The sequence below is a fragment of the Styela clava genome, chromosome 1, assembly GCF_964204865.1.
Source record: "Styela clava chromosome 1, kaStyClav1.hap1.2, whole genome shotgun sequence".
Taxonomy (NCBI): domain Eukaryota; kingdom Metazoa; phylum Chordata; class Ascidiacea; order Stolidobranchia; family Styelidae; genus Styela; species Styela clava.
In genome coordinates, this window is record NC_135250.1 from 14,301,630 (window position 1) to 14,322,698 (window position 21,069).

At 34.1% G+C, this 21,069-nt stretch overlaps 2 protein-coding genes across 3 annotated transcripts in view; one reads left to right on the forward strand and one right to left on the reverse strand.

Moving 5' to 3' along the window:
• Positions 1-16,191, forward strand: part of LOC120347044 (von Willebrand factor A domain-containing protein 3B-like) — a 32,638-nt gene extending 16,447 nt beyond the window's left edge. The window contains exons 20-38 of one of the 2 annotated variants that reach the window (XM_039416852.2): positions 82-254; positions 1,340-1,488; positions 3,571-3,836; positions 4,455-4,552; positions 4,881-5,034; positions 5,543-5,638; positions 6,233-6,363; positions 7,112-7,167; positions 7,883-7,998; positions 8,406-8,512; positions 8,643-8,674; positions 9,226-9,318; positions 9,512-9,599; positions 10,119-10,242; positions 10,768-10,902; positions 11,556-11,676; positions 12,423-12,548; positions 13,392-13,500; positions 13,712-16,191. In XM_039416852.2, coding sequence (XP_039272786.2) covers positions 82-254; positions 1,340-1,488; positions 3,571-3,836; positions 4,455-4,552; positions 4,881-5,034; positions 5,543-5,638; positions 6,233-6,363; positions 7,112-7,167; positions 7,883-7,998; positions 8,406-8,512; positions 8,643-8,674; positions 9,226-9,318; positions 9,512-9,599; positions 10,119-10,242; positions 10,768-10,902; positions 11,556-11,676; positions 12,423-12,548; positions 13,392-13,500; positions 13,712-13,799 — 2,262 coding nt within the window. In that variant the 3' untranslated portion in view covers positions 13,800-16,191. The remainder of the gene's footprint in view (positions 1-81; positions 255-1,339; positions 1,489-3,570; positions 3,837-4,454; positions 4,553-4,880; positions 5,035-5,542; positions 5,639-6,232; positions 6,364-7,111; positions 7,168-7,882; positions 7,999-8,405; positions 8,513-8,642; positions 8,675-9,225; positions 9,319-9,511; positions 9,600-10,118; positions 10,243-10,767; positions 10,903-11,555; positions 11,677-12,422; positions 12,549-13,391; positions 13,501-13,711) is intronic. The other variant, XM_039416861.2, reaches the window with a different exon arrangement.
• A 209-nt stretch (positions 16,192-16,400) lies between these two features.
• LOC120347055 (acyl-coenzyme A amino acid N-acyltransferase 1-like) lies at positions 16,401-17,762 on the reverse strand. The gene has a single exon (XM_039416872.2). The coding sequence runs from the start codon at positions 17,742-17,744 to the stop codon at positions 16,482-16,484; it is 1,263 nt and encodes a 420-aa protein (XP_039272806.2). The 5' UTR covers positions 17,745-17,762; the 3' UTR covers positions 16,401-16,481.
• Between the last annotated feature and the right edge of the window lie 3,307 nt (positions 17,763-21,069).

The window sequence follows — 21,069 nt, forward strand, 5'->3', positions numbered from 1 at the left end:
TTAAAAAAAAAAATGACCCAACGATATGATGAAAACAATATACACATTCCTCATCAATATGTCGAAGTTGTTATCTTGCAGGTATTGCCTATAGCTCATGTTTCCCCTCGAAGCAAAAAAGAAATTCGACTCGTTAATCCAAATGCAGTTCATCTGGAAGTTTATGAAAGGGAACTGCAAAAACTTCTTGAAAGTTACAGAAATCGACTCAACGGTCAAATATGGAATCATCTTTCTAAGGTGGAAAAAGATAAGTAAGTTTCAGTTTAAAGTTTGTTGTTAGGAATAGATAACCGTGCTCAACGGAGGGGCACATCATGCTGAGCGTTAGAAATATGCACGCCGTCGCACCTCTGATTACCTTGCTTGGGTTCGTAAGTTGGATAGTTACGTGCGAGAGGATTGCCGTAAGGTTGTTCTTCGGCCTCCATCAAGTTCGTGCTTCCGAAAACAAACAACTCGCTAGCTAATCCCATACCCGACAAGTAACAGGACGAGAAGTCGTGGTTTGCAATGTAATTGAGCCGTCTTAACGGATTTCCTCTCCTTTAAGATAGATATGTAAATCCTATCCTTCTTGCACTATTGAATCCAAGTTATATCTTCTTCACTCTGAGTTTTGAAAATTACCGGTATCTGCTGTTTATTTTTGTGTATTCTTTTGCTTGCAAAATAAAATTCATTTGGGTAAATTTTTTTTGAAATACAAACTCATCAAAGGTTTATTTGTTACAGTGATAATCATAGGATAAATATGGTGTTTCATCGTTTCATGTTCACTAATTATCTTCCTCATAAATTAATTTTAGTTCAATATTCGATTCTTTTTAGATCTCTACTAAATGGGTTTTACTGGTGTAACCATTCATAGATTCTGTATATCAACATCTGAAGATCGGCATTATATTAGCATGAAAAATCATTACCTAAATCTTATTATCACTTTAACAGCATAACAGCATATGTTTCTAATCAAATTGAAGATTTTACAGTTTTTAAGAATTCTGTTTTCTCTTATTTGTTACTTTGATAATGTGGTGTGCCCGAAGTATGTGAACCAAGATGGCAGACACCGGAACGTAGTATGTGCACTAGGTTAGGGTTAGGCCATAATTTCAGATACAAATACTACAGGAGTCACTTGGCTAGTCCCCGAACTCAAAATAGAATTAAAATAAGGAAAATTTGAATAAAATTATGTCCTACCCTAACCTAGTACACATACTACGTTCCGGTGTCCGTCATCTTGGTTCACATCCTTCAGGATTACTGATAATGTTGACTTTGGGTTCTGCAAATTTTGTATCAATTAATCATCACTTCAAATTTTTACTTTAAGATATGGAAGCAAAGATACTTTCTACTATGTTAGAGATCCAGAATACGAATCTGAAACTGTGAAAGATGAAGTTGATGTGATATTAGAAGAGAAAGGATGGCCAATTCCAAAACATCAAATTCAAGTTTTGTTAGATGAAATTCATTTGGGTGAATTTTTATTTTATACATTTGCTTTCTTGTATATCCTGCGGATTTTTCTAAGTTTATTTTAATGTTTTCCTCCATTTTTTTTTTACCTGAGTATTAGTCAGTCCAGTGTAGAGCCCAACCTTTTGTCTTGTTCATGGTCTAATGAAATACAAAGTGAAACCAGAAAGATTTTGAATTATTTCATATTCCATAGAAATCAATCAGTCATGGCCAACTATGCCCATAATTGCATGGTCTCATCGGTAATTTTAAAATTCTTGGTAAAATGCTGAATGCTCAAACTACATGCCTCATCAGGCTGAGCGTTAGGAATATGCTTGCCACCGATTACGGCTTCCTCCACCATCAAGTCCATGCTTCCGAAAACAATTAACTAACTAATCCTAACATAGAATGGTAACCGGACGAGAGGCCGTGGTTTGCCATATGGTTAATGCGTCTTATCGGTTTTCCTCTCCCCCGGGATAAATATGTAAAATCCTATCCTTATTGATTATTCATTTCATATTCTTTTTCAACATTGAAATTTCATGCAAAATTCAATTTTTATCAGTGTAAGTTAATTCAGTTGCATGTTTTAATTCCAATAAATACAGAAATCTAATTTGAAATCGAAGATATTAATTTGCATTAGATTTCATATAAGTTTCATTGAACATGAAAAAGCAAATTGAAAAGTTAGAAAATATCATTATAATTGCAATATATAAACTAAATGATATGTGGCATTATCATTTCTACATATCACCAATGTCGTAAACAGGCCTATTTTAATGGGAAGCGTTGATGAATAAAGCATTTGTGTTGTGTCAAAACAAAACACACTTCACCTTATTTACAATTGTTTCATTTTTTCGCCAATTAATAAATATTATCTAACATGAATAAAAAAGAGCTAACTGCAAATTTATTAATATGCAATTCAAGAGTCCTGCTGCACACTAACACAGATATATTTCTGTAACGTTTCGTCTGACCAAAATCAGACTTCCTCAGACAAGCAGTTCACAACAATGACAAGAAAAGAGCAATCATGCAGTTTAAATATGGCGATAAATAAATTTGTTTGAAATTAATTGTGACCAAACAATGAAAAAACAATTATTGATATTCAGAAACAGAGTGCGAAATAAAAAAATACGATCGGTTCTCAGCATGGAATAATTGTTCCGTGGCGTGCTTGATTTTAGTCTGATTTTGGTCAGACGAATCGTTACAGAAATATATTTGAATTAGTGTGCAGCAGGACTCTTGAATTGCATATTATGGTATTTTATTCCTGCTACAGCATCCTTGCATTACATGCATACGGATCCACTAGCGCAAAGGCATAGAGAAAGGATTGGGAGTTAGACTCGCGCAGCCTCTGATGGTTATGCAAATTTATTTGTTGCATTTTGAGTTTTCTTCCAACTTCTGCCCTTTTACTGAAAATTTACATACTGTTCAGATAACGAAATTTATAATTTGTTGTATGAATTTATTTTTATCTAAAAGTCTTTGATTATTAGTAAATAATTCCCGTGATGACAGCAATGTTGTAAAAAGAATGGTCATATTGATTCTTCATTAATAATTTCAATAATCCATTTTGTTCATTATTTGATGTCTAAACCATATGCTTAGCTTGCTTAGCGTCAACATCCCTTAATTGTTACTTCTGAGATACATATCTTAAATACCTCCCAATATGCGGAGATAAGAATCATTGCCAATGCCATTAAACAGTGGCCGCATTCTGAACAAGATTAAAAGTCAGACTAAACAGTTTTCTAAAATTCCATAACAATAGAACAACGACGTGTTATTTATTTTTGTTGTAAGGTAGAAATATCTTGATATAAACTAACTTCTAACAAAAGGACACACAACCACTTTGCTCATTGAACCCAGCCAATATTTCTAATTTTTGAAAATTACATTGCATGCACTTGGTGAAAGCTCATTTTATAAAAGTTGAAAACTGCTTTTTAGAAACTTTCGATATTTAAGTTGTTATGCATTAAGATGGGAAAAACTACATTAGGAGTTGATGTGTGATAATGCAGCATAATGTATAAATATATTTTGACTTTTTAGGTGAAAAATATCTACAACAATCTATAGACTTACAAACAGCTGTAATCGAGACCTCCACAGAACAGAAGAAAAAACCCAAATCACCTCAAGATTTGAATACACCAACTAAAAGGCCTGGAAGGAAACGTCGACCTCGGAACCCGCGAAAAGCAGCAGTCCCTGTTGCAGTTAGTACAGAATCATCAAGTACTTCAGATAATGAAGGGAGCGTTTCTACGAGCCAGTCCTCTAATAATCAAACAAATGATGATCATGAGGATGATGAGGTGATTATTATTTCTTTTTTCTGCTTATCACATGAAACAACAATACGTTGCCATTGTTTGGATAAGATAGGATTTACATGTTTATCTGGGGGGAGAGGAAAGCAGATAAAACGACTTAACCATATGGAGAACAACAGCCTCTCATCCGGTTACCATTCCATGTCTGGTATGGGATTAGTTAGTTATCTGTTTGCATGGACTTGATGGTGGAGGAAGCCGTAACCGGCCAGCGGTTATGTGAACCACCCTACGGCGGCGAGGAGTCCAGCAATCCTCTCGCACATAGCCATCCTCGCATGGAATTCGAACCAGTGAACCAACGCAGAGTAAACAAAGGTGCGGTGGCGAGCGTCCTCACGCTTAGCACAATGAGCCACACCGCCGCGCCCTTATACTTTGTTTCTCAGCATACATGTTCTTCTTTTTGGATGGTTTCAATGTTCAAGACAGATTTTATTGAATCTGACAAAATTCAGAACAAACAATTTTAGAAGAGAAAAATTTCTCTTTTGTACAATCACATGCACAGAGTTGATCAGTAAAAATTTTGGAAAGAAAGGGAGAACATTATTCTAATATAACTATATAGATCTATACACAATTTTCTCTTTTTTACAGACTGAAACAGAGCCAGTATCTGAAGATCACAATGAAAAGGATCCTTATAATGTAAAAGATATTTTAAAATATCTTTCTGGAGAAATTGTTGTTGCAAGGTAAAAATCGTTTTCATATATTGGTTTGAACAAAATTTCGATCATTTCATTGGGATTCACTCGCAGGGGTAAACATGAGCAGAGGCTGTTGAACAAAAATCATCAACCAAGTTGAAACCGTCATTCCTATCTAACTTGGATAAAATAAAATTATGACATTCTTTGTATCCTATTGTTGTATTGATTATCACATCAATTCTTAGGCAACTTTATTGGCTATAAATCAGCAAATAATAAACCTTCGCTATCAATTTAATGCAGCAATTGTACCCTCCCAAAAATCATGCATCATTAAAACTTTATAATCTGTACCTATTTTACTTCTCAGGTCAGAATTTGATGGATTTTATTATGATGGAACATTAATGCAATGTCTTGATATGAGATATGCTCATATAAGATTTAGTCATGGAGAAGATCAAATAACATCAACTAGATATATTCTACCACTTTCGCAGGAATTACCACAGCCCTCACTCAGGGTATGTTTCATTTTCATTATTTGATTATAATTTCTTCCACAAATTAAGTTATAGAAAGATCTTAATTTCATTTTGCCATAATACATATCTAAATGTGTATAGGCAAAACTAGTAAATAAGGAATAGTGCAACTTGATTGATTTTTTAAATTTTATGCATATGCATGGATAATTAGACCAATGGTTTTTAACCAAACTTTCAGAACTTGCTTATTTTTTCTTTTATATTTTTATTTATAATATTCACAAGTGTGGATTCGTCAATAGTCTGATAGCTCAGTATTCTGTGTCACATGGATTCTGATTTTAAATATTCCTAATTGATCTGGCAGGAAAAAATAAGGAGTGTGATATTTTACATAATTTTATCGTAAAACTGTCTACTTTTCCAAAAAATACTTAGAATCAGCTGAGTTGTTATATCAAACACAATTTAAATATCATTATTTTTAAATTCTAATTAGTAGATATTTTGAGTTTGAATATAAGTTCATATATTTCCATTACAGCTTGGTGATTATGTTCTTGCGAAAACAAGAACAAGTACCAAAGAACCTGTCCATTATGTTCCTGGTATTGTTGTCGGTTTGCCAGGAAAAAGAAAGGTATGTATGGATTTTTCATTTCAGCAGCTCATTGATGCACAAAATAATCAGTGTCCATAGGCATTATCTATTTTAATTAATACATGATTCCTAAACTTATATAAATGATAGCTGTATTCAAAAAATCTTACTCACCGCTATTCAAACTTTACAAACTATTCTCTTTTAAAAAATCAGACTTCTGCGGTTTTACCAAGTTTTCTCGGTACTCCCGTAGTATGTGAACCAAGATGGTGGACACTGGAACGTAGTATGTGTACTAGGTTAGGATTAGGTCTTAATTTTATTTCAATTTTCCTTATTTTAGTTCTATTTTGAGTTTGGGAAATAGCCAAGTGACTCCTGTAGTATTTGAACCTGAAGTTATAGTCTATTCTGGCACACATACTACGTTACGGTGTCCGCCATCTTGGTTCACATACTACAGGAGTACCGTTTTCATAATTTTATACGTTGATTGCTATAATTGACATTTTAACCTAAATTTACAGTATGTAGAATCCATCATTATACTTCTCAGAAAAATGTTAGCAGTTCAGGTAAACTACCTAATCTAATTAATAGATTTTGACGGTCCAATTTTTAATTTTTCAGTTATTCTCAAATCACTACAAAATTCTACTCTGTGACAACTCAAAGAAGCGTGCTTTACGACAAACAATTATAAAAATTGACGAAACTCGATACAAACTTGCAGTCCAGTTCATCAAAGCAAGATTGGAAAGGTAAGAATTATTTTTAGCTGTTGCAATAATTAGGAAGGATTTACATATTTATCCCAGGGGAGAGGAAAGTCGATATGACGGCTTAATCACATGGCGAACCACGGCTTCTTGTCCGGTTACCGGTCCAGATCGGGTATGGGATTAGTTAGCCAGTTATTTGTTTTTGGTAGCATGGACTTGATGGTGGAGGAAGCCGTAACCGACCAGCGGTTACGTGAACCACCCTACGGCGGCGAGGAGTCCAGCAATCCTCTCGTACATGATCATCCCCGCATGGGATTCGAAACTGCGAACCCACGAAGGGTAATCAGAGCTGCGGTGACGAGCGTATTTCTAACGCTTAGCACGATGCGCCACATCGCTGAGCCAATTATTTCCTAAACACGGAAGCTAGAATTGATAACATAGTTGATGTTTTCAATTTTATGGAGAAATTTTTCTATACCTGATCTACATTTATGATATTGTTGTTTTTCCACGTCAGACTATTTGTACGCTATTGAAACTAGGTTATACTTTTGCTCACATTTTATTTGGGTATGTTAGCATTGTTGGCTAAATTGAGTACGGTATTTCAAAAATTAGAAAGTTAACTGACTAGTCATATTAAAGAAATTTAATACATTTTTGTTTTATGAGCTAACATGATGTGGACCAGGTCATTGAGATCATGCTATTTTAGTACAAAATCGATATTGTATGTAAATTTGTTTTCATTGTGTGAACATTTTTTTGCATTTTTTTATAGACTTGGATGTGATCTTGAGCGTGAAAGTATAAACGATGATGATGATTCCTGTTCACGTAAGTATTGACAATGAAACTGCAGCTGGATGTTTACTTCATTTTTCTGTGAGCCATGAAACCCTTTTCACTGCAGGTTATGGTAATCAGCCTGGGTTTGGTTTGCGGGTTTAAATTCCATATGTGTTAGTATATCTTCCCAGAGTTTCAACATTAATATCAAATGGTTAACTTATGATTGTCTCCAGTGTCTAAGTCCACGCATCAAGAACAATCGATTAACTGCTCGGCGATGTGGCGCATCATGCTTAATGTTAGGAATATGGTTACGGCTTCCTCCACCATGAAGTTCATGCATCTGAAACAAATAACTGGATTACTAATCCCATGCCTGACATGGACTGATAACCGGACGAGAGGCCGTGATTCACCATATGATTAAGCTGTCTCAACGTCTTTCTTTTCCCAGGATAAATGTGTATATCCTATTCTATCCTAACTACATAATCATTCCTGTGACAATACTGGATTGGTAGCTTTACAAGAAGCCATGGTTTGCCATATAATATAGCCATTTTCTCTCTTTTCACAACAGCTAACTTGCCCTGCACTTTTACCTTTTTAAGTGAGATTTTGCTTTTTATTCCTGATCTATTAAATTCTTTACCCACAATCTTGAATAAATTCTATTAGTTTTGTGTAACTTGTGATATTGATTTGTAAAATCTTCTGCAACTCTTTAAATATAATAACTTGTGTTTTTAAATATTTGCAGAAGTGAGCGTTGTCTCGAATACTCAACAGTTTACTGAAGTAAAAGAGAAAATAAAAATTTTACAAGAAATGCTCAAAAAACAAACAACTGAAATTGAAAGATTACGTAAAAAAGAGGTATTTTAACCCTTCTAATCAATTTTAAGAATTAAAAATAGGAATGAATCAATAAAATAGCTTTCGTAAGAGTAGCAGAGTATTGTTATATATGTTTACAATGCAAGAGAAAACTGATGTCAATATGTTTTCAAATGAAGCTAAAACAAAGGCATAGAAACATTTTGATTTCTGATTTGAAAGTGGTATCAATTCAAGTAGGTTTAGGTGAACAAAATTCAAAACACCAATATTTGCTAATTCAGTGAAATCAAACATTAATTTGTGTTTTACCGGGGTGGCTAAAATCTTGCCGCTGTGTTTTATAAAATATTCCCCGCAAACAAGAATTTATTAATTTTTTCCATTTGACGGAAATTTTCAATTTGCTTTACCAGTTTATTTTGAATGAAAATTTTTCATCACAGAAATCTTCTCCAAAGCCAATCCCGACTCCTGTGAAAGAAATAATTCATGTTGAAGACAGAATGACATCACCTATTCCACAGCAAGACGCTTCAGTTCGCGATATTGGGTAGATGATCTTACCATTGTTCGAACATAATTTTGGCGGTCTTCACCAAATATTGCAATCACTAAATATTGTTGTCTGATTCTTAATTTTATGGTTACCATTTTATTTATTGATTTTATTTTATCTGCAGGGTTCAAAGTGAGCCAGAGGTTGTGAAAAAGGGTATGTTCATTAGTTTTTTTGTGAAATGTAAAATTATCATATTTTATTTAAGAAAAAAAAATTGAAAACTAGGATTTAATCCTAATCACGCCTCACGAAGTGTTTTTTCTATCTTTGATGTTTTTATCTGATTTTGCATAGCTTCAGTTTTACAATATTTGCTTGAATGTCACTTGTGGTTTTGCTACTTGGTTTTTTTGTGCCTCCTTTAACCGTGAACACTCTTTTTCAGTTCATTTTTGCATTCTGTATGTATAGTGCAAATTTTACGCATGGTACAATTTGAATTTTTTTTTGTTTTGAATTATTTGTATGAAAAATAAAATGATTGTGTTGGAACACCAGCTAGTGAAGACTTAATTAAGGCTGCGACTCTCGATCTTATTTCTTCTGACTTGGTGAATTTCAATGAAAAATGTATATTTCTGTCATCAGTATTCTGAGGTACACAATCTCACCTATTTTAAGATAGGTTTGATCTGAATTACTTGTAGATTGCTCTTAACTTTCTTTGATTTTTAGTCAGTTAAAATTCCATGTTTTCATTTTAGTAAAAGAACCGGTACAAGAACCAATACAAGTTAGTTTGGACAAAGAAAATCAAGCGGTCACTATCACAAATGGGGATACAGGTGTAGTACTTTGTGAGTCCAGTTTTTGCATGCTTAATTATTGTTAATTTTCACAATTTCAATAATTTTCAATCTGTAAGAAAATATGATTCAACCAATTTTCAAAAAATCATGCATGTTTTGATTCGTTTTAAATGATAATTATTTGTATCCATATTTTTTTTTTCAGTAATGTGTTATATCATTTATTTTTCTGTTGCTTTAGCACGTCACCATCCTAATGACTTTAGAGCTCCACTTGAAATTGGTCAAGAAGTTTTGGCTAAATTTGATGATGATGGCTGGTATTATCGGTAAGTTTATTTTGCACTCCTTGGGAATGTGGCAACAGTAGATATATATTCATATATATAAATACTCAGACAACCATGGGTATTGTGGATAATTTCAATCAAAGCATAGTTTACAGTAAATTCAAGCAAAAATACCATTTATATAGGAATGAAATTTTTTGTTTTGCACTTGACTCTCAGCTTTATATTGTGAATATGTCATCAGAGACATTAAATTGAACTGGAACCCTGTCATCATAAGTTTATGTATTAAGGCCCACCAATGCTACAATTAAGGTTGATTATGCCCAAAAATTTATGCTGTTTTTACTTAGTAGTTCCATGCATCTGAGCCGCTGTTTGTTTATAGTTTTCTGCAAATGTGACGGTGTGAATAGAAAGTAAAAACTCTTGTGCCTTACGCAATTTTTTATTTACTTCTTGCATTTGGAATGTGCTACCGTTAAGTCAAAGATATTTATCGAATGCTATGTTTATAACACTGCAATACTTTTTGTACTCCAATACTCCATTTTGTAGTGGAACAATTAAGAATATCTATGGGAATGGACAATATGATGTGACTGATGCTAATAATTCAATTTCGAGAGTGTCTAGAGACAATGTAATATTAGATGAAGAAGATGCCAAGAATAAAATTACAGTAAGTTGACTATGATTTTTGGGTAGTTTTCTGTCAAAAGTGGGACAAACATAAACATGAACTTTATGGGGCCGACTTTCGATTCTCCTGGGGTCTATAATAACTTGTGAATAAATGAAAAAGAAACTACTTGAAATTGTCTCCTACACCCAGGCATCATGCCACTGTGCTGTGCCACACTCATACACTACATTTCGTGCATTTTTCGTACCTATGTTGAAAAAATACTCTACTGATTGTACCGACTATTTTATGCAACTTTTGATGTTAAAAAAATGATTGTCACAAAATGATTCACCATGCATTAGCAACAATGGCTTATGCTTAATTATATATAATAACTCTAGTTATAAAGATTCTATATTTATATTTCTTGAAAAAGGAAAATTGACTCGAACTAATCACTTTTTCAACTTCCCAATGTTACATTTAGTTTCCAATTCATTTTATAATTGTGTATTACTAGTTATTGATAAACATTATTATATAAAGCATTAAGATTATGTATACATTATTGCATTACAGGCTCATCATCGTATTGTTGCATTACATCCATCATATCTTCACAGTTACGCACCAGCTATTGTACTTACTGTTGAGAATATGAAATATTATGTCAAATTTTATGATGATTCAGAATCTGTATTACCACGAGAGGAGGTATTGTGTTGTATTTTTTATGACATGATATAATCGACTATTGCTTGGCGCGGAAGTGTGGCTCATCATGCTAAGTGCTAGGAATACGCTTGCCACTGCACCTCTGATTACTCTTCGTGGGTTCGCAGGTTCGAATCACATGTGGGGATGGTTATGTGCGAGAGGATTGCTGGACTCCTCGCCGCCGTAGGGTGGTTCACGTAACTGCTGGTTGGTTACGGCTTCCTCCACCATCAAGTCCACGCCTCGGAAAACAAATAACTAACTAATCCCATACCTGACATGGAATGGTAACCGAACGGTTAAGCCATCTTATCGGCTTTTCTCTCCCCGGGATGAATATGTAAAACCTATCCCATCTTTGATAGAAGCAAATTATTTCACTGCTGGAATATTTAAAATTATTTATTTGGTCTATTTTGGAATCTGTCTATTAAAACATAGATTTTTATTGCACTCTTTCTAGAATTTCGGTACAGTTTGGTTGGATTTGACACAGATTTAACAGGTTTAAAATTGGTTTCGCAATTTATGTACTTCCATCCATACATGAAATTATATATCACCTATCGTAAGAAGACCTAATAAGTATTAGTTATTTTCGATATAGCTTTATCTATGTTATTTTACTGAATATTATTCATGTTTTTCAGGTTTATTTGATAACTAATTTAAAATATGAGGACAACATTGCATACATAGATCAATGTGAACAGCGATGGGAAGGACAAGCTGTTGTTGCCAGAAATGATGCTGATGGACTATATCACCTGGGTAAATTTATTATGCTATATCATGAAATATGGATGCGGTTGTGTTTCTTTCAGAAATAGCAATGAGGCTGATACAAATATACTCATTGACTTTGATAGCCAACCTCTTACCAGTGTGTCATTGACTTGATCCAGCTTCAATTATGACTAATGGTAGTGCTTATCAATTGTGTACAAAAACGCACTGAGAGAACATTTTTGCTGATATGTAACCACCAACAACGAGCTCTTTTTGCTTTTCTCAATTGTATACCATATATTGCATTTTCTTTTATTTTTGAATTAATTAAGTGGTAATCATTCTGTTACAAGGTTAACCACTATGTATAGAATTAAATAGGTGATTCATTTATTCTTATTACAAAGGTCATCAATGACTATGAATCTACACATTCTTTTTTTGGCGCTCCAGAAGTATGTGTACCAATATGGAGATAACTAATTTTGTTCGCCCACTTTACATCAAGTAAATAAGGAAAATCGAAATAAAGTTATGGCCTAACCTTAACCTGGTACACATACTACGGGAGTACCCCTTTTTCAACAACCAAATACAAATATTCTTCTACAAAAAAAACAACTTTGTTTAGATTGAGTACTGGTTTTAAAATCCTATGTATGTGAAACCAGCAATTCTTGTCACTGTCATAAAACATCCTTTAATCATGCTACAGTTTTTATGCTTGTTTACACATGTATTTGATGCAGTAAGTTGTTTTTTCACTAATTTGTTCTCATGTTTGGTAGCTTTCTGCAAACGAAGGATTGGAAGAACTCGTAGATTCACCCTGCAATGGTCTGATGGAACTACAAGTGAACAATACCTGGCTCATATGTTCGGAGCACTCAGTCGAAAACATGATTTTGAAACAGGTAAGTGGTGTCTGTTTGACTCGCATTTCTGTTTATATCAGGCCACAGATCAATACACACGATGACATGGACATTTTTTTTTAAATCTAAGAACAGTCTCATACAATGATTCAAATTATACAATGACTCTCATCCAGTGTAGGCATTCAAAAATTTAAATCTTATAATTGTGTAAACAAAAATACAACTTGAAATTGAAGTAGTTACAGCAGTTTTTTGTTAGAAGTAGTAGGGATTCAACGAAACGGGAGACTTGAAGCCCATATTTCTCACTAATTACACATCACCGCGGTTTCCAAACTATAGGTTTCAAGTGGTAAAAATGGGTCGCATTAACATGATGCATGTCCTTCGAAACAAACTTTTTTTTTAAATTTCATCAGTTATTTTGATTTTGCTATAGACAAAGTTATTGCATCATTCATATTCCCTTTAGGTTCTTAGTAAGAACTAGATTATTGCATCATAATTTGTTCTCTGTGAATTTTAATAGCCACTGATATTGGACCAGATGTTGCAGCTCCGAGTGGGTTTGAGTTTGATGGAAAGGATGCCAAACGGCTCTTTCAAAGCAAAAGGTTGCCGACCTGTGTTCTATGCCTTTTGATCAGTGATTGAAAAGTATTCATGTCACAACTATTGACTTAGTCACTGATAGTTGTCACTATTGGTCGCTTAGTCATGATTAGTTGAAAAACGTTGGTTTGTTCAGTCAAATCCTTATTTATGAAACTTACACTTATAGTGCACTGTTTTTATTGTATGTATTCATTTTCCTTTTTCCATAGTCATACATAGTTCATTTTCCATGTCATTACATTTATTTTGGACTTTTTCATTCAGGAGATCATATTCTTGCTATACCAGATTTACAGAATGCAACTTATTTACCAGGATTTGTCACAGGCATCAGTGATATGGGATTAACTGTCAACTTCTGTAATGGATCCTGGTGAGCATCAATTTGTTCTCAATGACCCGATTTCTTTGATACGCTACTAATAACGGTGGGGTGCATGTTTTTATGGATGATTCACGTTTCATCTCATGTGAGAAACTCATTTACGGTATCACTGCTGAATTACCCTGCAGAGTTTGACAAGAATAGCCAAATTGATGTTATTATTGTCGACTTGGTTTTGCTATTTACCTTTATTTTTCAGCTCACATGAAATCCCTCCTACATTGAGTTATTATCTCGCCAAAGAATATTATGAACAAGCTGTCGAGTACTATGACAGATTGAGATGAATCGTGGAATTGTCATATCACACTGTGATTGACACTACACACTGTAGTCTTGATAATTTTGTTAATTCACTCATAAAAAAATGGCCTGGTGCTGGTGCTGATGTTATATTGTTCTCACATATCATATTTACATGGAAAGAAGAGGCTTCCTTAACATATGTCAATCTATAGTTAGATGATGATTATTGCAACAGAGGCATTGCACTTTCTGGTAAAAATACCCTTACATTATTAGATTTTTATAATGATATTTAATATTGATCATGTTTGCATGTGATAGTGCCTTACCATCTGATACTGTTTCATTGTTTATAGTGTGCATGTTTTCTCTCTTGTTATTTACTTTGATATTGTTATATTCATAATCAATATTACTAATATACTTTTTGTCTTGCTGTTATTTATAATTCTCTTTGTGTCTGATCGGAAGTGATAGAATTAGATATCCAGAATTTGCTTATGATATGTTTTACGGTTATATATGTATTCTGTGACAGTTTACTTGTTCTTGATAAATATCAATTACAACAAGTAAACGGGTGAGGATTACTTTCAAATAATTAGTTCATATATTGGTGAATTTTTCATTGCTTTATAGCCTTGCCCCAAGCCCCCAATAATTCATTTTACCTTCACAATAGAACCATAATTTATATACAAGCTTAGTTTCAAAGTTTTGATGTTATATTCATATTTTCACAAACTTGCACTTATTTTTTGCTTAGCAATCTCTTCACTCATGGCGGTACAATTTTTTTTATATTTCATTGCTTTTTACAAATTGGTAAAAAGAAGCATTTTGTATATTGGAAATCAGGTTTAGTTATGGCGTGCCTTTGCCATTATTGTTTGTACGTGCTTGTAACATAAATCGTTTCACATTTATATTTTTTATAGGACTATAGTGCATGCATAAATATATTTTGGCACAATTTTGACTTTTTCCTATATATTGAATTTGAATGAATTCATATTCTAAAGAAATTGATATTTCATGACAGGTTTGTTGTTGTTGATTATTATTCGTATTTGTTCCCAATTATATAGATTTTAAACTATCTTTCCTTCGAAGCAAATAATTTTTTCTTACATGAAACTTAAAATTTTTGTTTTTTCGAAGAACAGTTCATAAAACTACAGCATAGGTTCAGTTCTCCGTGGATCAGAAGTAATTCGATCTAAAGAGGTAAATATTTTCTAACTTCATTATATTTCGAAAAAAAATTCGATGCCAGAAGTTTTGATAAAATTAAGCAGGTATACTTATGATCAAATTCATTAGAATTTTCCTCTGAATTAAACTGAATATTGTTTAGTTTTCATATGCTGAATCCAAAGAATCTTCCAAATCGTTTTTTATTTCAAATTGAAAGATCACCTTGTAATGCGCTTTTTTGTTATTAAATATACTGCTTACTTGTACAAATTTGATTACCAGTATATACTTTTTTGCTGAAATATATCCACTTAAGCATTTCAATTGCAATTTTTCAACATAGTTGAATTACTTGTAGTAATGAGTAGTTTATTTTTTCACCATAAATGAAACTCACTAAATGAATACAGAATGTAAAAAGAAGCAAAAACGGTAATTCGGGGTGGAAGGAGTCACGAGAAACCAATACTGGTTATCGAGCGGCGACACTCGTGATAAAGTCTAACAGTAATTAAAATACAACGGAAAAGTAAAGGAATCATTGAAAGAATATGAGAAGAAATAGAAATCGAGACCACCTGAATATAGAGTGCAAAACAAACGAACCTAGAACACGCATACATGCAGATACCAAAATTTGAATGCAGTCCAAGTGTTGCACATAAAAACTAACAATCAAAGTTTCCATAAATTTCGGATGAATCGAGGGAATTCTATACATTGAATAGAATAATATATTGGTTTACTACTGTCCAGGGCCGGATTTACCAATAGGCTAGGCAAGCTGAAGCCTAGGGCCTCAACGTCCAGGGGCCTCAAAATTCGGTTTCGAAGTTTGTAATTCTCTTCAAAACGTGACAAGTTTAAACCCTCTTTCTCAAGGCTCAAAAGCATCAAAAATAAACTGAGATCGACAATGGTTCAAAAAAGGTTGTCTGCATTGAGAGTGACAAACTTAACATATAAATTTTGATGAACTTTTGCATGATTTTGCTTTGACGAAAGCTAGAAAAAAAATTTTGTAGCCTGGTCTTACTCTATTTGATGGCTGTATCTATTACTTATGTCTTCTCTTCGGATTTACATATTTATCCCGGGGGAGAGGAAAGCCGATAAGACGGCTTATCCATATGGCGAACCACGGCCTCTCGTCCGGTCACAACTGTCTATATATGGGACCATACTATACATATTTAATCTAATGTTTTTTGAATAAACATACATACATACATACATACATACATACATACATACATAGTACATACCATTCCAAGTCGGGTATGGGATTAGTTATATTGTTTGTTTTCGGAACCATGGACTTGGTGGTGGAGGAGGCCGTAACCGACCAGCGGTTACGTGAACCATCCAACGACGGCGAGGAGTCCAGCAATCCTCTCACACATAACCATCCCTGCATCCCTGCAATAAGAGGTGCGGTGGCGACCGTATTCCGTAAATAAACTTGGGCCGAAAATGGGCCTGTGATCAAAATCCACAGAAATCGATGAATTCACCGCCAGGATTTATTATATTCGAGACAATGGTATTGAATTCTGTTTTAAAAATTCAATTATATCCCTCCAAGCCTGAATTTGTGACTTGGCATGACCCGGCAATTTCCCGCCCTGAAACCAAGCATATCGTGAACTACGAGACAGATAACCTTTTGATATCACAGGCGCATACGGTATAATTAATAAGTGTCCTGCTCCGGGATAGATGATCATTTTGTAATTTACTTTATTTGTCGATTCAAGCATCTTTTTTGCTAGTTTAGCATGATTTTGCCATCTTATCAAACCATCGTCTTCTCCATATATAAAGAGTATAGACGATTTGGATTTGTGGAAGGGCGGAATATGATTGTTAATATCGGAATAGTCTGGAATTTGCAGGACGTATCTCCGGTCTTGGACTGTGTCCGTAATTAATCTAGCAAGTTCTTCTTTGTCTTCGGCTGCTTTCCACTTTCTGTCTCCATATTTTAAATTTATATTTGCGCATGCGGTGATGGGTCCAGTTATGTTCACAACACATTTTATTTTCGGCAAGCATCCAGCCGCGGCAAGAGCTATAGTTCCTCCAAGTGAAATACCAATAATTGCAACTCCTTCTTTTTGTACTTTGTCATGGGACAATAGATAATCTATTGCCCTTTTTATATAAGTTAAATCAATTTCAGAAACATTTTTAGGTTGATCGAAACCTCCAAATAGACTCAACGCAAACGTAACGAATCCATTGCTTGTCAGAAGGGATGCTCGTTCGTTCATTGTTCCACCTGTTAAACCACCAACATCGATCACGCCCAGAAATTGCCTCTTTTCATTAGGTACGTACAAAAAACCTCTCAAATCTCCATAGCTAACTAGACTACATGAAATATTCGAGTCTGCAAATCTTCTTTCAATCGTGATTGAGGCTAATGACTTGTGATTAGACAAATCTGTCTGCTGTTCAAAGTTTAAATGACCGTCGAAAACGCTCAAATAAATCTTGAATTTAATACCATCAAATGCTACGGATAATTTTTTGTTTGTCATTTTCTCTTTTGACCAGAATAACCCCATGGTTTCAATGCCCACGTAGCTGCCTCCAACTGATTCATCGATAGAAACGTCGACCTGGCCATCTTTATCGGATACGTAATGAGCACTGGCATGGTACCATCTGTGTGATTCTTCTTCTAGGCGAATAGTTATCTTCTGAAACTTTTCACAATTTACAACTTTCATCTGAATTTCATTGTCCACTCTCGAGATATGAGGATATGCAATGATTTCAGGCATTTTTATGTCAAAGCTTATCGTAATGCTATAGATAATAAAACAATATACTTACATAAATAACTAAATATTCTACATTTAGCAGTCACTACAAATTGCTAATTAGCAATATACAGTATCCTTAGAAGTTAGTGTGGGATAGCCGCACCGAACAAATTCTTTATAATGGCTTCATAATTTTCTGCAATTTATTTCAATTGAACTTATAGCGGGTTAGAAATATCTTGTGTAACGAAAGTTATAGCTCGAGGGCTATAAAATGCTATAATTTGACCTAGGAGGTAGAAAACTTCGAAAGTTTCCGCACGATCCCCATGTACACAGGGCCGGATTTATAAAATGGGAGGCTCTATTATAGATAGGCTATGCCATTTGTGAAGCCTCTTTTTATTGTGACGTTAGTAGGATATATGGAATGGGGGCATGATCTAATTACTGACAAATAAAACATTAGTAATAAATAAAATTACCATTCCGTTTTTCAAATAAACGGGTCTATAGGAAAAGATTCTGAAATATTAAAAAAATATTATAGTTCTTGGATTTGTTTTGGCTTAGATAAATTAGTATAGCTATATATGGATATTATCTAACCTTGTTCAAAAACTGAAGGCGTTATTTGAGTCAAAACTGTTCAATTAATTCAAATCAGTATATTTGGGACGTGTTCAATTAATAACATTAATCCGATTAAAACTTTATACAAATATCAGTTTTATAAAATTCCGAATCGGGTTTATGTTGAAAAAATTCTTCAAATTTAAAAATGACCTAAAAATAAAGAATAGTTCAAAGTTGAATTTCTAGGCCCCTAGGCTTCAGCTTTCTTTGCCCGGTGGTAAATCTCGTGTGCCTCTCTCTCTCTGTGTATGCAGACCATGTAAAATTCCAACGGCTTCCGAGGTACCTTTTTGACCACACAAGCTCACATTTATTGACAGATCATAACTTCTAGATGTTCAACTATTGAATACTGCAATACATTTTTACCTGATGGTGTCACTTGTCAGTATAAACTTGATAAAAGTCCTTCAGACGCTTCAAACTTTCATTCAACACAATATTATTTCTATAGGTCTTTAAGATTTTAAATATATATCAAAGCCAGGTAACCAGTATGACAGTATGTCCATTCACCGACGGACAACATGTATATATTTTCACTAAACAGAAGTTAGTAGACGTGACGTATAATACATTCATCGACTGTTTAGTTATAAAAATACCACTACTTTTTACGTTTCATTAGTCATGTTCGAAAATCAATGAAAGTGCCACCACATATCACGACGTTATCAATCGATCACTTTTAAGATCAAAATGTGATTTAATACTGGATAAACCTGCGCTTAGATAAAAAAAAACTTCTATTATGGTATGTGTAATAAAAATCAAAATATAGATTTAACACGTTCACTATTTTTTTGGTAAATACAGTTTTTAATGCGATTTTTTGTCCTTTAATACTATCCTTATTGCGTGCGATGCAATAGTGCTCAATCACTCAAAATTTCGTCTAAAATCCATGCTTGATTAGCTCAGTAAATGCCCTAACAACATTCCAATTTGCTCATAGTCTGAAAATATATAAAGCCAGATGTGTCAGAAGATCGTTTTGTGATTTGTGTTTCATGGAATAGGCATTGTCATATTTCATTTTGTGATATTCTCAATTCAACTCGCTTTGCAATTAGCATTACAAAATAAATGCCAAAGCATAATTGCACAACTCAATTCATTAATAACAGGCATTTATAAATTACTGATAAATAAAATGATAGGAAATACACATACGTAGCAACGTTATATTGAACACACATATATATATATATAAATGTTAATAATACACAAGTTTTTCAATCTGACAGGGCATTTCTTTCAACAAATTATCGGATTCATTGTTATTTGATCTTCATAAAAAACGACGCGTAAAAAAGTTTTTTTTAAAACACCCGGCACGTCATTACATATCCCAATAATTATCTGCATTCCCCCACGCTTGAGGCGCAGTTCCTGCGACTTCATGGCAGCTCTTGCCACGAACGTACCGCGGCGTCTCTTGCCATGGTTTTATCGCGCTGTTACCGGTATATTTACAAAGTCATGTACAGTATTTTAGTTTATCAAGCGGAATTATATCTACTTAAACCCGAAACTAACCCCAAATACATCAAAACTGTATTAATAAGAAAAGCGTTCCAACTTACCCAATATTTATCACCATCAGGGGGAGCCCTGCTATTACACCCGTGGTTACGGCAGTAAAATTGGTGGCATTCGATTTGCTGCCGTAACCACGGCAGCTCGCTATTGGTTTGTGGCAGCTAAGTCAGTGGCCGACTAGCCGTGGGTTTGGTCATCGGCCATGGTTTGGAATTCCCGCCATGGTTTTGCGGCAGCTCTAGATGCCACAAAATACCTGAAAATGCACTTGCCGCTTTTGGTCATGATTCACAACACGCTAGCAAAATTACCTCTCGCCACCTAGCGGCATCATAGAACGTCTTCTTGCCTAAGGCAAATATCGTCATTAGCTAGCTGATCAACTAATTCAAAGTGGCTCATCTATATACCCTGGATAAAGTTGATTGCGGTGTTCGGCGTCAGTGTGCAAACACATACTCCTTTGAATTGAATAATCCAGAGCATTTGATTGCAATGTTTTTGACTCTAAAACAGTAATCAAATCTTTCAAAGCGGCGAATGCTATTCAAAGTATTTGTGGTTACATCCAAATTTTGCCAAAGTGCCGTACATTTACTTTTCTTTAAGGCACTCATGTTATTATAATTTTTCAAAGACTGTCCCTGTTTTATAGTCCATTTTTTGTTACTAAATAGACTATTTTCAACATAATGTTCTAAAAGAACAATTGGGTCGGTATTTGCCTTAGGCTATATATACAGCCATACTCAGATATATATTCACAACCAGCTTGAGAAATCGCCGTCTAGCGAAAAATACAATCTTAAACCACTGAAAATTTTAGAGCAATTGGGTCAGTAATTAAGAAAAGCAATTTTTTTCATAACGGCAGGAAGAATAAAAAAATAAAGAACAAGAACAACACGATAACAAAAAGACTCGTAGGTCACTCCGTGTCTAATAAAGCGTTCCTATGATTTAGTTCACTTTTGCTGCCTTCTCGCGGTAATGAAACTGATCTCCCGTTTTTTTTATTTGAGTGATCTATGTTGAACACACGCGAATCGGAACTAAGAGGATTTGAAAAAAATTGTCTTCCGTAAATTGACTTTTCAATAAGGGAATAAACAATATTCAAAGCAATTGACTATTCAGCAATTTGGAACATTGGATTTCCTAGTCA

What these genes read in the sequence shown, in the direction of transcription:
- LOC120347055 (XM_039416872.2), bottom strand. Translation starts at nt 17,744, where the DNA reads ATGCCTGAAATCATTGCATATCCTCATATCTCGAGAGTGGACAATGAA.